Below are 20,647 nucleotides of genomic sequence, written 5' to 3'. Positions count from 1 at the left end.
GGGTGCAGGGCATGCAAGGGTGCAAAGGTACATGGTTTTCCCGGGTTTGGGAGGGTAGCCAAAGAGCCCTTTGAGCTCTTTGAGGCAGGTGGTCCAAAGGTTCAGGAAATGATCTTCTGTGGATATGATCCTGCAACCAATGGGTGGAAGTTTTCATACCCAGAGGGTGATCAAACCAAGCTGCTGGTCAGTAAGCAGGCTGAGTTCTGTGAACAGGATGGGTGTTCAAGACTCAGGGATAGTCCTGATTTTCTCTCAGAATGTCTGTCTGATTCTGAGGAGGAAAGGGAGGCAGAAGCTGATCCCGGTGATGGGGACCAGGTCCAAGATCAGGGTTCAGAACCCGGTGATGGGGACCAGGTCCAAGATCAGGGTTCAGGGCAGGTCTGGGCATCTCCAAAGGTTGTGAAAGGAGTGTCCAGGTGTGAGGCTTCATCTCCGGTTAGCGTAATGGAGAAAGCTCACAAACAGGGTGTCAAGTCAGAGGGGGAAGGATCTGACGGAGAAGACACAACTGCTGGCCCAAATGGGTCAGTAGGGTATCAGGTCACAAGTGCGTGGAAAAGTGTCGCACAGTGTGATTCTGGGAGTGTTGAAGGGGTTCAACAGGTGCCTGGGAAAGATGCCGGGAAGTGGCATAAGGCAAAGGGGAAGGTGTTGAACTCAAAAAAAAAAAAAAAGGTCTTGTCAGAATGGTTCGGCAAGAGGGGGTGTTGGGTTTGGAACTTAACAGGTTAAGTTGTTCCCATGATGCCTCAGCATTCTGACGTCAGCTTTCGAAGCTGGGAGGAGTCTGGGAGGAGTTTCGTTTACTCTGTTCCCCTCTGGTCTCTGTGAGAAAGAGGTCGCAGTTTGTCATGGCTGCGGTGAGCCCAGGAGATTCCTGGGGAATGTCGGAATAAAGAACTGATATTAGACAAACCTGGACTCTGTGTGTGTTTGTCTGAAGCTAAGTGAAGCTACGTGACAGTTTTCGCTGCTGTGTTCAACTCTGCTGAGGCGTGACTGGAGAGCTACTGGAGACGGAGCTGAGTGGCGCAGCTCGGAGGAAGCGCGCCGGGCATAAAGAGCTAATTGTGGATCGTAAATCAATTAGCAGGGGTCACGCCAAACCAATCAATCAATTCCACATATCAGTGGTTCAGTGCTCATTTCTTCTGTTTCCAGACTAGATTTTATATTGAACAATTGCATTGGAAAATGCAGATTCACTGTTCCAGGAAACTCCCCAGCCAGGCAAAAGCATTTGAGGAGGGCGCAGAGCACGCTGGGTGACGCTGGGCTTAGCCTGGGGAGAATCCTGAGCGGAAGTTGCAAGTTGGTGGCGACGATTGCCTCTTGTGGCAGAGAGTTCCATGGTTCAACTCTGCTATATAAAACTATATGCACCTTAACTGGGAATAAGCTCCGTGGAAGACAATACTACTTTTTTCTGAGCAGAAGTGTGTAGGATCACTGTTAGTTACTAATTACCTGTTTTTAAAAATGAAAATGATCCAGTTAATATACTAACCAAAAGCACCAGAAAATCCTTTGTAGGAAAACTGAAAACGAGACATGGTTTTATGAGTTGCATCCCCCACCACATTCAGATAACCAGCTTTATGCAACTTCAAACATGGTATTTTAGAGCCCTTTGTGTCATCCAGGAGAGATTGTGAATCAGTACACCAGAGACCAAGGAGGCCCAAATCATATGCTTTTGCTTGGTGGGTGCAATTTAATATGTTTGTAAACCTTGATTAATCACATCAGTTAATCATTTGCACATTACAGACTGTTTTTCACAGTCACAGATATTCATCACACTGATACAGGGGTTTATTTTATTTTATTTAACATAAAGGGGCAAAAAGGCTGGTTTCTTAAGAGGTGGGCATGTCTGAAGGGCAGAAAACAAGTTGTCAAATACACTCATGTTCCTCTGAATCGTTGGCAAATTCCTACAACTCTCCTGCGAAGACTGACCGCCAAGCACCACAACAGGGTGAGAGTTTTGAACTGACAAATCAAAAACTGGGGCCAGCCTTTCAAAGGAAATGTCCACACAGTGTAACAGTTATGGCAGCCAGGAAGACACTTTTAGATTCCCTGTAAAGACAGCTGCACATAATTCATAATCATAATTCATAATATCACTCGCTCTCTTATCAAGTAGCTTATTAAATGATCACCAAAGATAAATGACTTCTTTATCAGCTCGAACACGGGATGTTAAAGAGTTTTAAGAAATTCAACGGCTTAGAATGGCAATATCCAATAGCTGAAACTGTACAAGGGGAAATCTTTTCTTTTAACATGACACACAGAAAATGTTATAATTAAAGATTATAATAAAACCACACAAATATTAACACTCTCATCCACATTAAGCTGGTTTGAATTTTCAGACATTAAAAATAGACCCAAACATTGCCTTTTCCATTTCAAATTGCACCCAAGATTAGACAATTGTCCGAGGAAGATGATCTGGCCTTCTTGGACCTTTGTATCCCAAAGGGATGAAGAATACCTATCCACTGATTTCAAGTGACCCACAGCCAATCTTTTCTTTTGTCACACAATACAAAGAATACTATAACAGAATGTGAGTGTTTTCCAGAACCAGATCTTGCTTGTGTTCTTCCAAGCGTTATCTGGCCTTGGTGTTATGGACACGAAACAGTCTCGGAAATTAAAAGCTTGATGTTGAGGCGTAAGGACACCGAGTCCCAGTAACCTTGCTTCTGAACGCTGCCAGGGTCTATGCAGTTTTCCAAAAGAATATTCCTCTGCCATCTTCCAAAGGCCAGACGCACGTTCCCCCACCTCTAAAGGACCATTTGCAGGCTCCAGAAGCACGACTTGACTTGGTCACTCTTCAGAATTTAATTCTGAGACGCCTTGTCTAATACAGGGAGTTTTTCAACCAGCGCTCTGTGGTCTATATTGATACTAGCTATGAGCCCGCCTTCGTTGCCATCTGAACCCGTGTAACTGATTTCCTCCCCAGCCAGTGTAGTCATTTGACCTCCTAGTGCCTTCAGCACTGCATTGCCAGCACAGATGTCCCACTTTTTGATGTACGTCACATGAATGTACACATCGGCTTTTTCCTGATCCTTCTCAGGCACATCCAGGAGCGAGAGAACTTTGTATCCTGGGTAGGAAATAATTGAGAGCTCATTACTTATATTTTACAAGCAGGTGTGGGTGTGTTTGAGCTACTCCCTGTAGGCTGTCCGTGCAAAACTCTGCTTCTTTACACAAAGAAAATTCTTAAAACTTTGGGTTTAGCTAAACAGTTCGAAAGCTCGATCAAAACTTGATCAAACTACAGCCTCTCTCATGGGTTATGTAATGGCATACATACACCCATGGTCACCATCACCAGTGTGGAGATTTGGGCAGAGAACACTGTTCACTGCAAGTGTGTGACTAAGGAAGCGGTTTGCTCTTACCCAGGACTCCCTGTCTGCAAAAGAAAGCACAAGAGACACCTGCTGATTCAGGGTAAACAGAAGTATTTGCTTCTGCAGGACACACCCTTTGTCCTGGCAGGTACAGTGCATCCTGGACGACTCCAGGAACTGATAAGGAGACTGAGGAATTGTGCATGCTAGACCCACCAATAGTGTTTTGGACTCTCCCAACTCTATGGTCTACTAATGACCCATATTTATCAAACTCCAAAAGCTGCTGGTATTCTTAGTCTGAGAAAATATTATGACAGTTTTTTTTTTTTAAAAAGTATGTATTTTACTACTTATTGATTTTTATATTTTTATTTGTAGTATTTTTGATTTTTTACTGCTTTTATTTTGTTGTGCATGAAATTTGGTAATAGTACAGCCGAACAGCAGCATGTGAAGAGAAATAACTGGGCAGCCTTGCAAGGCAAACCTGACACAGGACCATTCTGCAGCCTACTTTCATTTGGTAGCTACAGAGTAATCACAGAAGCAAGGAAAAAACCTAAAGAGTTTAACTCTCATCAGATATGGCAACATTTTTACTGTTCGCCAACCATAAACGGTGTCCTCCGAGAAATTTTATATTTCTAAATTAACTATTTGATCACTCTGTTGCCTGGAGAACCGTAATCATTTCAAACGCTTAAACTGGCAACCACTCCTGAACTAATTTGCCAGGTGATACAGCTTCCCAAACTGTTAATCTTTCAAAGATCCACTACCTAGTGAAAATCTAGCACCTCTCCACGTCAATTAAGTGCCTTCAGGCTCAAAAGATTCCAACAATGGTGTCTCTGGAAAATTTTACATATCACTTGGAAAGACAGGCGAACTAATGTCAGTGTACTGGAAGAAGCAAAGTTCACCAGTGTCAAAGCAATGATTCTTCAACATCAACTTCATTGGGCTGGTCATGTGGTTTGGATGCCTGATTATCATCTTCCAAAGTAACTACAGTCGTACCTTGGAAGTCAAACAGATTCCGTTCCGGAAGTCCGTTCAACTTCCAAAACGTTCAGAAACCAAAGCACGGCTTCTGATTGGCTTCAGTAAGCTCCTGCAGCCAATCGGAAGCCCTGTCAGATGTTTGGGTTCCAAAGAACGTTCGCAAACTGGAACACTCACTTTTGGGTTTGCAGCATTCAGGAGCAAAAACGTCCAAGTACCAAGGTGTTTGGGATCCAAGGTATGACTGTATTCTATTCCCAACTTAAGAATGGAAAGCAAAATACCAATGGACAACAAAAGAGGTTTAATGGTGTTCTCAAGGCAAATCTTTAAAAATCCAGTATAAGCATGGGTAATTGGGAAACACTGGCCTGTGAGCATTCCAATTGGGTAATAGTCTCTACCAAAGGTGTCATAGACCTTAAAGAAGCACAAACTCAGGGAGAAATGAGCTAAGAGGAAGGCATGTTTTAGAAACCCTCACTGTGATCAACTCCCGGCCAGAAACCTATGTTCCCACAGTGCAAGGATGTGTGGATCCAGAATTGGCCTCCACAGTCACTTACAGACACAGCGTTAAGACCGTGTTCATGGTAGACAATCTTACTCGGCTATGAGGGATCGCCAAAGACAATGGCAGCAACCCTATATACACTTACTTAGGAGTACGTCTCACCAAACTCCCAAGGAGGAGCTTACTTATGGACAGGACTGCACTGTTGGCTACGCCTGCATCTCTACCCCTTACGTCTATAAACACCATGTCCTCTGCTCTCATAAATTAGGGAACTTAAGAACTTTGACCACATCTCACACTGCAACCATGTACATTTCCAGTGCACTAACTATTTCTGCATAAATAAAACGAGGGACAATAGATTCAAGAGAACAAACCTGCTCCTCCAGCTTTAATGATTGCAGTTTTATTTCCAAAGGTCTGCCAAGCAAGCTGCCTGACTTTCCCTTCATGGGAACGGGAGACAATGATTGTTGGTGTCTGCTCATTGTAGGAAGAACGAGGCTTAATATTTGATCCTCCGCCAACCATCGCCCAGGCTGCAAAACAGGCAAGTCATCAGTGGCCAGTGGGTGGGTAGCTGGGCCTTCCAATTGCTTGGCAGAAGCTTAAGGGTTTTCAGGGCTACCCAGCTGTATTTGGCAAAAAACCCCTTATGCTTCTGTATTCCTATTTCTTCCTGAATTTCAGGAAGAGCCACCAAGCCCAGTTCCAGGTTTCAGCATTGCAGGGATTCAACTTGATGATCCCTTTCCAATTCTACAGTTCTATGATTCTATATCTTTTGGTATCTAGTATGCATACATGCCATTCCTTTGGCTGGCACATCTCAAATGGAATCACAGAATGGTAGAGTTGGAAGAGACCCCAAGGATTATCTAGTCCAACTGGAATGTAGGAATATGCAGCTGTCACATACAGGAATCGAACCTGCAACCTTGGCGTTATCAGCACCATACTAGGTCTGGGCGATGTATCAACATATCGCCCAGGAATGGTATGAGGAGCAGTCTGCAGTGTTGGTTTCACTCAGTGGTATATCGCTCATGAAACCGCTGCGCTCCTGAGTGTCTCTGCTGGCAGCGCAACTTCATCCAGAGGGTGCTCCTAGCAGAGGGACTCAGAAGCACAGCAGCATAGCTGTCAACCTTCCCTTTTTTTGCAGGAAATTCCCTTATTCCAGCACTGTTTCCCACTGCTTCCCGCTGCTATCCCGGATTGTCAGATATCCCGTAGACTGTCCCCGGCACAGGTGAGGCTGCTGATCCCTTATTTTCGAGGCTGCTGATCCCTTCTTTTCAAATCTGAAAGTTGACAGCTATGCACAGCAGTTTCACCAGCGATATACCGCTGAGTGAAACCGACATCACGGTCTGCCCTCAGACGGAGCAGAGGGAGAAACAAGTTGCATCGGCGAGGCACTGATGCAGCTTGTTCCTCCCTCCGCATCTTTAAACTGCTGGGCTGAGGGGTGCCCGGTTGCCACTTCCCTTCAGCCAAGCATTTAACAGAGCCCCCAGGTCGGCACTGGCTTGCCCCAGCCGGCAGTGGAGTGGGGCCTCCATGAAACTGCCCTTTCCCATCTGAGCAACCCCGAAACCTCAGACGCATCGGGTCGCTCAGTTGGGGTGGGGAGAGACTTCTTCTATGCCCCAGGTGCGTGAAGCCCGATGCTGCTGAGGTGTCAGGGGTCGCTTAGCTGGGGTGGGGAGAGCCCTCTTGACCCCTCCCCCCCCCCCCCCGCTGAGCAGTGGCCTGGACCAGCTGCATTGGCCCTAGCCTGCAAGGTGCTGGGGTGAGGGGGCCCCAGCTCCGGCGGTGAGAGCTGTGGCAGTTTCACCCTACGTCTAGCAGGCTGGGGCCAATGCAGCTTGTTTCAACATCGCGGTATATCGCTAAACCGCAATGTCTGGCTGGTGATACATCGCAATGTTGAAAATCTAACATCGCCCAGCCCTGCACCTATAAGGTGCCACAGCATCAACCATAGTAATAATAATAATAATAATAATAATAATAATAATAATTTATTTATATCCTGCCCTCCCCAGCCAACGCTGGGCTCAGAGCTGCTAACAACAGTAAAATAATACAGCATTCTAAAATCAATCCATTTTACCCTGCTGAGGGTTAGGAATCATACATCACTATTCACACCATTGTGAATGGAAATAAAACTATGTCACATACCTGTGTATCCAGAAAATGGCTTGTGTATTACTCCTATTACTGGCTTACCATTTACAGCTGCACAAACCATAGTAGTAACATACTGTCGAAGATTCTCTGAAGGGAGGATAGGAAGAATGTCAACACTTCTCATTTGTACAGCGTAAAGCACAACACTAAACTAACTTTTAAACCAGATATGACAAGGCAAGACACCAACCTGAAAGGTGCAAAATTAGAAAGTAAATCTAACTTTGGGTATTTGTGTATTATATCATTTTGATTGAATAGTATTCCTGTAAGTACACAGCCCTATTCTGTTCTTCTCCCTTTCAATCCTAGGCTTCAGATATTGTATTTACTTAACCTATGCACAAGAGCCAACACAAAACACAGTCTAGATTTAATATCCAGCAGAAGTTTCAACATAAATCAGAATGCACTTAAGACGGCAGTAATTGAACACCAATTATTCTCTCGTGTTCAACAGCTTAACTCTCTTGCATATTTGAGTTCTTAGATTGTTTCCCCTTTACTCCAAATCCCAGAAGAAATTATGCTAATTAAATATTTAAAATATTGATTTGTTTCATTACTCAAGGAGCTGGTTAAGTGTAATGATTTGGTGTTAAAGGAAAAAGCCTTCTGTTAAAGGAAAAAGGACCCCCTCCTCTGCTCACATTCATTCCTTCAACTTAATTACTACCTCTTTTGCAGAAACCATTGTGCTTTGGAGGTAATGGCAAACTATGGTTCGTGACTGACATGAACCCAAATGAGTGAACAGAAGGAGAAACAGGGATTATGCGAGCACAAGGCTTGCTCCAAAAGGGCCAGATCAAAACAATAGCTTGGAGTTAACATCTGAACCTTGCCGTAATGACAACAGAACCCAGAATGGCCAATGGTCAGGAATGCTGGGAGTTGTAGTCCAACAATGTCTGGAGGCCACCATGTAGGCTGCTATTGTTCAGTTGCCATGTTAAGTAGCTTGGACAGCATCCTGCAACTTCTGGCAGTTTATGGAACTATCCAAAAATATGTCACGTCACACACACCCAATCCCTATTTCAAGCAGAAGCCTGCAAGATTTTTGTTCAAGCGTGACATAGATCTATAAATAAGTCCACACATTAAGTAAAGAAAAAAAAGAAGCCACACCCAGCATCACTACAAAAAAACACGCCTACTGTCTTCTAATTCCAACCTGATTTATGCTGCAAAGCACAAACGTCTCACTCTAGAAGTCCATGGGACCATTAAAAGGTGCAAAGTAGTTTCCCACAGGCAGCACTATCCCATGATCAGACAAATTCCTTTAATTTTTGTATAAGAGAAAGGCTAAAGGTAAAGGTAAAGGGACCCCTGACCATTAAGTCCAGTCGCGACCAACTCTGGGGTTGCGGCGCTCATCTTGCTTGCCGCCGTACAGCTTCCGGGTCATGTGGCCAGCATGACTAAGCCGCTTCTGGTGAACCAGAGCAGCGCACAGAAAGGCCGTTTACCTTCCCGCAGGAGCGGTACCTACTTATCTACTTGCACTTTGACGTGCTTTCGAACTGCTAGGTTGGCAGGAGCAGGGACCGAGCAACGGGAGCTCACCCCGTCGCGGTGATTCGAACTGCCGACCTTCTGATCGGCAAGTCCTAGGCTCTGTGGTTTAACCCACAGCGCCACCTGCGTCCCCCAGAGAAAGGCTAGGCTTTGTAAAATTAAAGTGTATGAGCCATAGCATACAAGCACAATGTTAAAGTTAATTCCCCCCAGTCATGATAGGGAGCTGCCCTTGTGAGATGCCATTGTAAGGGGTGGGGTGCTACACAGAGTAGCAGTAAGCCGAAAGTAGCTCAGTGCTGTTACCTGTATATTCCTGAGTTGCATCCAACGGATCAATCCACACAGTAACACTGTCTGCTTGGACCAATTTAGGCTGAATTTGGTTCTTTATAGCTTCAGGAATAGTTCGGTCCCAAGAAATTATCTCCTGGTCATCTGCATCTACATGTTCCTCTGTGTTTATCTAATGACAAAGAGAGAGTATGTAATTAAATAAGCATGTAACTGTTGCAACACTTCCATTCCTTCCCTGGAACTTTCACCTCCAAAAGAGCATGCATACAATATTTTAATGATTACACGTGACTGCTCAAAAACTCCACTAAATTTCACTATGCCAATTCAATATTTCTCCCAAACAGTTTTGTTTCACAGCGTGCCATTTGTTTTTCACACAGTATGTATCCAAAAACTTAACCCATTAAAAATTAGAACACCTATGAAATGCAGTAAAAGCATGTACACCTACTCTTACAGGTTTTGTGAAATGCAAATTGTAATATAATAAAATATCATCTAAAAAATAAAGTAACCAATTAAAACCATCCTGCATCAGGCACAGCGCACTATGGTTGCTACAACAGGCAAAACAATCATTAAACCAAGACTATCAGCAATTTTCATGTGGCCTATGGGGGGAAACAGTTTGGGATCTATTAATCCCAAATACACCTTATTTTTTATTTTGCTTTGCACAAATATGCCAAAGCGAGTTCAGATCAATTCAGATTAGGTAATCCAGTGAAAGGGAATTTCTCCACAGTGCAACAATGTCTTACACACACTTATATATATATCTGTTTCATCTGTTACGCAGTCAGGATATATTTACCAACTTCACACAAGTTCCACAACCGCCAAACTGCCATGCTTAAGATTCCCAGAGATGGAGATTGCATTCACTTGAGACAGTTGAGAATGCGAAATTCCCATGTAGCAATAAGAAAACCCAGTAGCAACATTATTTACCAAACGGTTTAAACCCAAATCCAATGAAATAATGACCGGATTTGAGCATGCTTAGCAAAATGCAAGAGTCAGTCCTTTAATGTTTATGGTATTTGTTCCTAAAAATTCAAGAATTACAGAAAAAATTCTTTCCCCCAATTCATACATGTTTATATACATTTATATATGTGTGTGTGTACACACACATATATACACATATACAGTGGATGCTCGGGTTGTGAACGTGATCCGTGTGAGATGCACGTTTGCAACCCGCAGCAGCGCGTCTGCGCATGCGCGGGTTGCAATTTGGCACTTCTGCGCAAAGCATGATTTAGCGCTTCTGCGCAGGCGCAACCCCTGAAACCCAGAAGTAACCTGTTCCGGTACTTCCAGGTTTTGGTGGGCCCTTAAACCGAAAAAAACGCAACCTGAAGCGTCTGTAACCCAAAGTATGACTGTATGTGTGTACACACACACACGACCACTGTAACTGTTAGCTTTCTTCTTGCACCTGTTAAATGAGCTTCTTGATGGATTCTTCCATGTTCACACATGAGGAGCAACAGTGGGAATGAATGACTCCATGCCCCACTCTTTGCTCACTACGAGTTGAAGAGAGAAACATCCAGTCTTTGTGGATTTTAAGGGTTCTAAACAGGCAGGGAGTCCAGGAGGCTCAAAGTTTCAGAGGTTTGCCCTCTAACGCATGAAGGGAACAGCTAGTCCATTCATCCCCACCCATGCGTTCTTCAGTGCTAACAATGCCTGAAGAGGATTAATATAATTTCCCAATGTGGGGCTTAAAGCAGCAAGGCAGTGCTAAAGTCAAAACTGAAATGAAACTGGGTGTGGGTGTCACATCACCTGTAATACACAGATGTTTTGATAACTGGATTCTTTCAGGCCCCTAGTGTGCATTTCACAGTTCAGACCCTGAGCAGTCCCTATTGTATAACTAAGTTCTTCTACCTGTCGTACTCTGAAATAGAGGGATGGGGAATGGGAAGCAGTAGCAGTGGAGGTTGAAAGTATGAGAATAGGACATTCACAGATGAAGAGCCATAGCTCTTTGCAGGCAAAAGGTCCAAGGTCCAACCCAACAACTTCAGTTAGGGATGAGAGAGAACACGGTTTCGAATCCTGGAGAGCTGCCACCAGTGCGTATAGACCAGGCACCCCCAAACTCAGCCTTCCTGATGTTTTGGGACTACAATTCCCATCATCCTTGACCACTGGTCCTGTTAGATAGGGATGATGGGAGTTGTAGTCCCAAAACAACTGGAGGGCCGAGTTTGGGGATGCCTGGTATAGACTGTATTGGGCATAAACACAGCAGAAACAGGGTGCAACTAACCAGCGTCAACGTGGCAGAAACTGTTAAGTAATACATCAAACAAAAAGGCTCTTGCGCACTACTGTAGCATGCAAGCCTGGTCTCTTCAAGAGAAGGAGATAGTGTAAATAGAATCCTTTGCGACAGAGATACCACTGGTCACAGCACAAAAGCAGTGTCTGTAGAAAAGCAAAACTCTCCAGTTATTGATGTTGCAGCTGTTACATGTGTGGATAGAGGAAAGCTGAATTTATCTATCAGGTCATCACAGAGTGTAGTCAGGAACCGTACTAGAGAAGGTTGCTGTGTTACTAGAGAAAACCTGTCCTGCAGCTTTATGTCCACATCATGTCTCGTTACAGCCTGCCAACAAGTAGAATCAGCTAGCTATAAAATGTAAGAAGCACAGACAGCACTCAAAAGAACTCATGAATTATACAGTGGTACCTCAGGTTAAGTAGTTAATTTGTTCCGGAGGTCCGTACTTAACCTGAAACTGTTCTTAACCTGAAGCACCACTTTAGCTAATGCGGCCTCCCGCTGCCGCCGAAGCACGATTTCTGTTCTCATCCTGAAGCAAAGTTCTTAACCCAAGGTACTATTTCTGGGTTAGCGGAGTCTGTAACCTGAAGCGTATGTAACCCGAGGTACCACTGTACTCAAATGGCCACAGAAATACATCCGTTCAGAAGTCTGCCAATCAGGAGGCTCTTACATGAGCATAATGCCCCATTATCAAAAAGAGAAACACCTTGATATTGACTCTTGACTCCTCCCTGCTTCTAGAAGTGCTCTGCTTATCAGAATATCAGAGAAATGCACTGAAAAAACATGGGGATCTTATAAAGTGTTCTAAAGACAGCTCAATAAAGTCTTAATGTGAGATCATAGAATTGAGAGGTACCACTAGGGTCATCTAGTCCAACCCCGTGCAATGCAGGAATCCTTTGCCCAAGGTGGGGCTTGGATCCATGAGCCTGAGATTAGAGTCTCATGTTCTACTAACAGCTATCCCAGTTGTCTATGGGCATTCCAAAAACAAGGACATAGCAACTGCTAAGGCATTTGGCAGAGGTGACCCAAGGAACCTCCCTCTAGTAATTCAGACAAGTTAGCCGCATGTTTTTCGAGACGGACAGAAGTATCAACTTTCTGAAATACAAATAAACTTCAGAGGATTAATCCATATGGGGACAGGAGACTTGCCAAAACACTGCGTTAGGCAAGTCCTTCTTTAACTCTGTAATACTGGTCTACCCCCAAGAGATATCCCAAAGATTTTGTATGTTAAATGCTTTAAATGAAAAGGCTCTCAATAAATGCTATTACTATTACAGTGGTACCTCGGGTTACAGACGCTTCAGGTTACAGACTCCGCTAACCCAGAAATAGCACCTCGGGTTAAGAACGTTGCTTCAGGATAAGAACAGAAATCGCGCGGCGGCAGCACAGCAGCAGCAGGAGGCCCCATTAACTAAAGTGGTGTCTCAGGTTAAGAACAGTTTCAGGTTAAGAACGGACCTCCGGAACGAATTAAGTTCTTAACCAGAGGTAACACTATACTAACACTGTTTAGTCTCATAGGTGAGAGTCACCACCTTTCTCGTAAAGCTAAATGTACACTTGTAAAGCTAAACTGTACACTTCTTTTGACTATTCAGGGCCACCCCTACCCCCAATGTATACAGTCCCTGCTGAAGCACACAATTTATTTTAGATAAGCAAACAGAAAATGGAAATCAAGGGAAGCAAGGGAAATCTATGCCAGGGGTCAGCAGGAAGGTAGATTGGAGATCTACTGGCAGGTCTCGGGGCTGTTAGATTGGCAAGGGTTTCTGGTTCTCAGTTAACAACAACGAAAATGCCTTCCCTGCCTAAACTAGGCTGGTGAAATGGGGAGCAGGGAAAACAGATTTTTGAGCACAAGGACTTTGAGCTCAGTGCAGTTCCGGTTCTGAAAACAAATTTCCTTGGCTCAGAAGCAACATCACACTCTTTCATTCTGATTACCATTTTTTTGTGTATAAGACGTTTCTTGCACACACAGAAAAAAAGTAAAAAATTGGGGTCGCCTTATACAGGGATGGTGAATGCACATAACTTAATTTGCTGTGGCTGCCATGAAGAAGCTGCTGGAAGAAGCTGCCGGAACCATTGCAGGCTGACCGCATTGGCGATTTTTTCATTTGTTAGCAAATGTCTGTGTTGGAGCGCATGTTTGCCCCAGAAAAGCTAAATAGCTTTGTGGTTGTTCACCCAAAAAGAAGAGCTCAATGCCTTTCCATTGCCGCTGGTCATCTGGATTCTCACTTCTAGGGATATGGCAACCCTAAGTCACAGCCGTACCTTGGTTCTCAAACATAATCTGTTCCAGAAGTCTCCTTGACTTCCGAAATGTTTGAAAACCAAGGTGTGGCTTCTGATTGGCTGCAGGAACTTCCTGCACTCAAGCAGAAGCTGCGTCAGATGTTCAGCTTCCGAAAACTGTTCAAAAACTGGAATTTTCGGGATTTTGGGAGCCAAAATGTACGAGAACCAAGGTACGACTACCGGTTTCTTAATTTTTGGTTCAATAAAATAAAGGTAAGGTAAAGGTACCCCTGCCCGTTCGGGCCAGTCTTGCCAGACTCTAGGGTTGTGCGCCCATCTCACTCTATAGGCCGGGGGCCAGCGCTGTCCGCAGACACTTCCGGGTCACGTGGCCAGCGTGACAAGCTGCGTCTGGCGAGCCAGCGCAGCACACAGAAACGCCGTTTACCTTCCCGCTGGTAAGCGGTCCCTATTTATCTACTTGCACCCGGGGGTGCTTTCAAACTGCTAGGTTGGCAGGCGCTGGGACCGAGCAACGGGAGCGCACCCCGCCGCGGGGATTCGAACCACCGACCATGCGATCGGCAAGTCCTAGGCACTGAGGTTTTACCCACAGCGCCACCCGCGTCCCTCAATAAAATAGGGATAGTCTTATACATGGGGGCATCTCACACACGGAAAAATGTGGTACCTCTTTTGCACCCGACTCTGGCTGACAGACCTTGCAATTCTAGGGATGAGGGGAGCTGTAGTCCCACAACAGCCGGGGATCCAAGCTTGAGAATCACTGGGCTTGAGCAGGGCCGGATTTAGGTGAGATGAGGCCCTAAGCTACTGACGGTAATGGGGCCCTTTATGTATCCAGCTGTCCTTTGTCAACAACAAAATGTCGCTGTTTTTTGTGCTGAATAAATGTTGTATGGTAATTTATGGACCTAATAGGTATCTCAAGCCATTTGCACATGTAGAATGTAGGCACCCTATATATATAAATGAGCAAACCAGTGATATTTTAGGGAGCAGACGGGGCCCATGACTTACATCATAGGAACCTACACAACGCAAAACACTGTTGGTGTATGTAGCTTTTATTTTATTTGTTTTTTATCTTATATTTTGGAAATGTACATCCAGGTTTTTTCCTTTCATTTTTTTTGGGGGGGGGCCCCAAGAGCAGGGGTCAGCAAACCTTTTCAGCAGGGGGCCGGTCCACTGTCCCTCAGACCTTGTGGGGGGCCAGACTATATTTGGGGGGGGGGGGGAAATGAATGAATTCCTATGCCCCACCAATAACCCAGAGATGCATTTTAAATAAAAGCACACATTCTACTCATGTAAAAACATGCTGATTCCCGGACTGTCCGGATCCGGCCCCGGGCCTTAGTTTGCCTACCCACGCGCAAGAGAGTGGGGCCCTAAGCTATAGCTTGTTTAGCTTATATGTAAATCCACTTGAGTGTCAGGCTCAATGGTACCTCAGTGGTACCTCGAGTTACATACGCTTCAGGTTACAGACTCCGCTAACCCAGAAATAGTACCTCGGGTTAAGAACTTTGCTTCAGGATGAGAACAGAAATCGTGATCCAGAGGCGCAGCGGCAGCAGGAGGCCCCATTAGCTAAAGTGGTGCTTCAGGTTATGAACAGTTTCAGGTTAAGAACGGACCTCCAGAACGAATTAAGTACTTAACCTGAGGTACCACTGTACATCTCACCAAACTCCCAAGGAGGAGTCTTACTTCTGAACAGGCAATGGACAGGACTGCACTATTGGCTACGCCTGCATCTCTACCCCTTACGCCTATAAACACCATGTCCTCTGCTCTCATAAATTAGGGAACTTAAGAACCTTGACCACATCTCACGCTGCAACCATGTACTTATCCCGAGGTACCACTGTAATAATAGTATAATAATTTATTATTTACACCCCGCCCATCTGGCTGGGTTTCCCCAGCCACTCTGGGCGGCTTCCAACAGAACACTAAAATACAATACAGTGGTACCTCGGGTTAAGTACTTAATTCATTCCGGAGGTCTGTTCTTAACCTGAAACTGTTCTTAACCTGAAGCACCACTTTAGCTGATGGGGCCTCCCGCTGCCGCCGCACGATTTCTGTTCTCATCCTGAAGCAAAGTTCTTAACCCGAGGTACTATTTCTGGATAGTATATGCTATTTCTACTATTAGCGGAGTCTGTAACCTGAAGCGTCTGTAACCTGGAGCGTCTGTAACCTGAAGCGTCTGTAACCCGAGGTACCGCTGTAACATCAAAAGCTTTCCTAAACAGGGCAGCCCTCAGGGAGAGCTAAGTTCGAATCCCCGCTGGGCCATGAAGCTCCGGGGTGAGTCGCCACCTCTTAGCCTCCCTACCTCGCAGGGTGGTTGTGGTGGGGATTAAAAGAGGGAGGAGAATTTTGTGCGCCGCCTCGAGCCCCTTGGGCGAGAAAACCGCGAGGCGGTTGGAGGATGGATGGCGGCAAACAGATTGAGATTGAATCCTGACAAGACAGAAGTACTGTTTCTGGGGGACAGGAGGCGGGCAGGTGTGGGGGATTCCCTGGTCCTGAATGGGGTAACCGTGCCCCTGAAGGACCAGGAGCGCAGCCTGGGAGTCATTTTGGACTCACAGCTGTCCATGGAGGCACAGGTTAAATCCGTGTCCAGGGCAGCTGTGTACCAGCTCCATCTGGTACGCAGGCTGAGACCCTATCTGCCCGCGGACTGCCTTGCCAGAGTGGTGCATGCTCTGGTTATCTCCCGCTTGGACTACTGCAATGCGCTCTACGTGGGGCTACCTTTGAAGGTGACCCGGAAACTACAACTAATCCAGAATGCAGCAGCCAGACTGGTGACTGGGAACGGCCGCCGAGACCATATAACACCGGTCTTGAAAGACCTACATTGGCTCCCAGTACGTTTCCGAGCACAATTCAAAGTGTTGGTGCTGACCTTTAAAGCCCTAAACGGCCTCGGTCCAGTAGACCTGAAGGAGCGTCTCCACCTCCATTGTTCTACCCGGACACTGAGGTCCAGCTCCGAGGGCCTTCTGGCGGTTCCCTCCCTGTGAGAAGCGAAGTTAGAGGGAACCAGGCATAGGGCCTTCTCGGTAGTGGCACCCGCCCTGTGGAACACCCTCCCACCAGATGTCAAAGAGAACAACAACTACCAGACTTTTAGAAGACATCTGAAGGCAGCCCTGTTTAGGGAAGCTTTTAATGTTTGATGTATCATTGTATTTTAATATTCTTTTGGAAGCCGCCCAGAGTGGCTGGGGAAACCCAGCCAGATGGGCGGGGTATAAATAATAAATTATTATTATTATTATTATAAAAGGCGGCCTACACCCTCACCTGCACCCCCGGGAAGGCGGCCTTGAGCAGGTAGTACATCTTCCTGTTGGAGAGGACGTCCCCGCTGGTCATCTTCTCGTCGGCCCCTTCGCGGGTCTTGCCCTTGGCCTTCTCGTTGAGGACGTTGCTGTCGCGGACCCGCCTCACCTCGGCGCCGCCTCGGGCCGCCGCCGCCACCGAGGCCGCCAGCAGCTCCCGCAGGTCCACGGTGCCCGAGGCAGGAGGCCCGCCCGCCGCCTCGGAGCCGCCCGCCGCCGCCGCCGCCGCCTCCCCTTCTCCTCCTCCGCCGCCCAGCATGAAGAAGGCGAAGCGGCCGGCCAGGATCCCCGAGTAGAGGTGGTAGAGGACGCCCAGGCCCAGCAGGCCCACGACGGCCATCCCCAGAGGGGACAGCCGGATCCCCATGGGCGCCATGGCCGGAGAAGGAGGCGGAGAGGCCCGTCACCGGCAGCCCATGGCGGCCTCCTCACGTCGCCTCAGGCGGGCGGACGCGGCCTGCACATCCGCGCCGGCCTTCTGCCGTTGCTAAGCGCCGCTCCGCTGCCGACGGCGCCTCTTCTGAGGGAAGAACTACAACTCCCGTCGTCCTCCGCCGTTAGGCCGGCCGGGAGGGGCTGATGGGAGTTGGAGTCCGCTGCAGCATCCGGGTTACTTCCGGGGAGGGCGGGTTTGACTCAAGGAACGACGGGAGTTGTGGCTGTTGTTACGGACCACAACTCCCGTCGTTCCCGGCCGTCCGCCACGCCGGCTGGGGGTTGATGGGAGTTGGAGTCCCGTCGGCAGGGCTAAGTGAGAGGCGGGGCTGTCTTAGTGGCTCCCTAGCAGAGACTCCCTCCGCGCCTGCGTGTGAGCGTGTATGTCAGAGGTGGGGAAATTGCGCCCCCTAGCGGCGGGGTTCGGGAGGACTACAGCTCCCAGCAAGCTTTGCCGTCGCTCACGGTGGCTGGGGTTGATGGGAGTTGGAGTCCAGCGGCGTTACGGTGTGCGGAAAGCGATCCTCGGGAACTCAGTGAGGCGTAGAGATAAGAAAAGTGAAGAGTTGCCCTCACCGTGGATATTGCAAGTCTGCGCAGTGGCATGGGATGTGCTTTCAATCAGACATGCCCAGTGGAAGCAAATGAAGCCACGCGCCCTTTCCTCCTAACCTCTCCACCTGCGATTCAGAAGGGGAGGAAAGTTTTTTGCCTTCGCATCCATGGGAGCAAAAAAAAAAAGGGGGGGAAGAGGCAACTCAGAAACATTCCGCAACAATTCGCACCCGTGTTATCATCTCTCCGCCTCCTAAACTGTGAACACCGAATGCTGTGAACCGCCCTGCAATCTATGAATGATGGATGGTATAGAAATTTAATAAATAATGAAAAGCAATGCCAAACCCACACAGCATCTTAAAAAGCAGAGACATCACCTTGCAGACTAAGGTCCGTGTAGTTAAAGCTACCAGCATGAGTTTGACCAAACTGCGGGAGGCAGTGGAAGACAGGAGTGCCTGGCGTGCTCTGGTCCAGGGGGTCATGAAGAGGCGGACGCGACTAAACAACAACAGTTAAAGCTATGGTTTTCCCAGTAGTGATGTATGGAAGTGAGAGCTGGACCATAAAGAAGGCTGATTGCCGAAGAATGGATGCTTTTGAATTCTGGTGCTGGAGGAGACTCTTGAGAGTCCCATGGACTGCAAGAAGATCAAACCTGTCCATTCTGAAGGAAATCAGGCCTGAATGCTCACTGGAAGGACAGATCCGGAAGCTGAGGCTCCAGTACTTTGGCCACCTCATGAGAAGACTCCCTGGAAAAGACCCTGATGTTGGGAAAGATGGAGGGCACAAGGAGAAGGGGACGACGGAGGACGAGATGGTTGGACAGTGTTCTCGAAGCTACCAGCATGAGTTTGACTAAACTGCGGGAGGCAGTAGAAGACAGGAGTGCCTGGCGTGCTCTGGTCCAGGGGGTCACAAAGAGGCGGACATGACTAAACAACTAAACAACAAAAGGAAATTCACTCCACCCAATTTTGACACGGAAGTCTGAATCTTTGCAGAGGCTTGATCTGTTCTGAAATCTCATGCATCAGCAATTAATAATAATAATAATAATAATAATAATAATAATAAATTTTATTTATACCCCGCCCTCCCCAGCTAAGGTCGGGCTCAGGGCAGCTAACAAGCAATAACAAAAACATGTTGAATGAATACAACTTAAAAACAAGATTAAAATACAACAGTGAAACATTAAAATGCAGCCTCATCACAGGAGGAGAAAGGGAAAAAGAAAGAGCGGGAGGGAATCAAATTGGCTCCAAGCCAAAGGCCAGGCAGAACAGCTCTGTCTTACAGGACCTGCGGAAAGAAATCAGATCCCGCGGGCCCTGGTCTCATGAGACAGAGCATTCCAGCAACTAAGAGTAGTATTCCGCTCTCCAAGACATTTTGCAGCTTGAAGCAAAATATAAAATTGGGGGGGGGGGCTGCTTTTCTTCCTCCTTTGGTCCCTGACCCACCACAGCTGCCACCTCCTCCTCTGCTGCCTGAGGCAATTGCAGGCAGCCAGGAAGCCCTGATGTGAACAGAAGGCAGTGGTAGAGGAGAAAAAGGAAGACGGTGTTATGTACTGAAGTTCTCACCCTAAACCAGCAGGGGGATACTGTAGCTAGTTTTCACTCAGGTCCACATATGCAAATAAGGGATTGAAAGTGACGTTCAGTGATTGGATAGGTACAGAAAGTGGTTACTGTGCGTTGTACTGGAGCTCTATATAAGCAGGCTGACTGAGCCCTTCAGTTCTGTTCTGGGTCTGTGAATAAACAAGAGCTGTTTGAAGAATCGCTTTGTCGCCTGATACGTTCACCCACAACTTAACAGACAGAGAGTAGGCAGTGGCGACAGCAGCAGCCCTGCTCTTTCCAGGTGGCATGATGCAGGCGACAAGCGCAGGGGTGGCATACTCTTGGGGTGGGGCACAGATATGCCACCCCTCCCAGTTGTACCCAGCCTGCCGCCCAAGACAACTGTCTCACAAAGCCAATGGGAGGGCCGGCCCTGTAGCTGTCTGTAATTCAGGAAACTAGCCAGAACACATTGGCCGGGCGAATATAGCAGGTGGATGAAGCTAACTACAGTGGTACCTCGGGTTAAGAACTGGATTCATTCTGGAGGTCCGTTCTTAACCTGAAACTATTCTTAATCTGAGGTACCACTTTAGCTAATGGGGCCTCCTGCTGCCGCCGCCACACAATTTCTGTTCTCATTCTGAAGCAAAGTTCTTAACCCGAGGTACTATTTCTGGGTTAGCGGAGTCTGTAACCTGAAGCGTCTGTAACCTGAGGTACCACTGTATTGTGGTTGAGAGTAAGAAGCTGTTGGTATTTGGAGCTGTTTGACTGCAGTTTGAACTGTCAGAGGAAGAAGCAGCACGTGCTTTTTTTGGCTTCTACAGAGAGCAGATGAAATAAGGCTGGAGGAAGTCTTAAGATGTAGTTATCGTTCTGCACCGGAACATTCAAAATTCTTTCTACTCATGCATTTTGTGTTTTTTATACTTCATTTTTATGTTGTGAACCACCCTGAGATATACGAACAAAGGGTGGTATACAAATTTAGTAAATAACAATAATAATTACCGTATTTTTCGCTCTATAAGACGCACCAGACCACAAGACGCACCTCGTTTTTGGAGGAGGAAAACAAGAAAAAAAATATTCTGAATCTCAGAAGCCAGAACAGCAAGAGGGATCACTGCACAGTGAAAGCAGCAATCCCTCTTGCTGTTCTGGCTTCTGGG

The 20,647-nt window shown here is 46.8% G+C and overlaps 1 protein-coding gene across 2 annotated transcripts; it reads right to left on the bottom strand.

The window, feature by feature from the left end:
- Positions 1-1,812: 1,812 nt before the first annotated feature.
- Positions 1,813-17,425, bottom strand: BPNT2 (3'(2'), 5'-bisphosphate nucleotidase 2). Of its 2 annotated transcripts, none has more exons than XM_080974248.1 (5): positions 16,868-17,408; positions 8,947-9,106; positions 7,108-7,203; positions 5,295-5,456; positions 1,813-3,139 (listed from the first exon to the last, which is right to left on the bottom strand). In XM_080974248.1, the coding sequence occupies exons 1-5, from the start codon at positions 17,279-17,281 to the stop codon at positions 2,868-2,870; spliced, it is 1,104 nt and encodes a 367-aa protein (XP_080830374.1). In that variant the 5' UTR covers positions 17,282-17,408; the 3' UTR covers positions 1,813-2,867. The 2 variants fall into 2 exon arrangements, with proteins under 2 accessions (XP_080830374.1, XP_080830375.1); XM_080974249.1 differs by lacking the exon at positions 1,813-3,139 and adding an exon at positions 3,171-3,454 and having other exon boundaries at positions 16,868-17,425.
- Positions 17,426-20,647: the final 3,222 nt, after the last annotated feature.

This window comes from Podarcis pityusensis (assembly GCF_964106645.2).
Source record: "Podarcis pityusensis genome assembly, chromosome: 12".
Classification (NCBI taxonomy): Eukaryota; Metazoa; Chordata; class Lepidosauria; order Squamata; family Lacertidae; genus Podarcis; species Podarcis pityusensis.
This window is presented reverse-complemented; position numbering and strand designations above follow the sequence as displayed.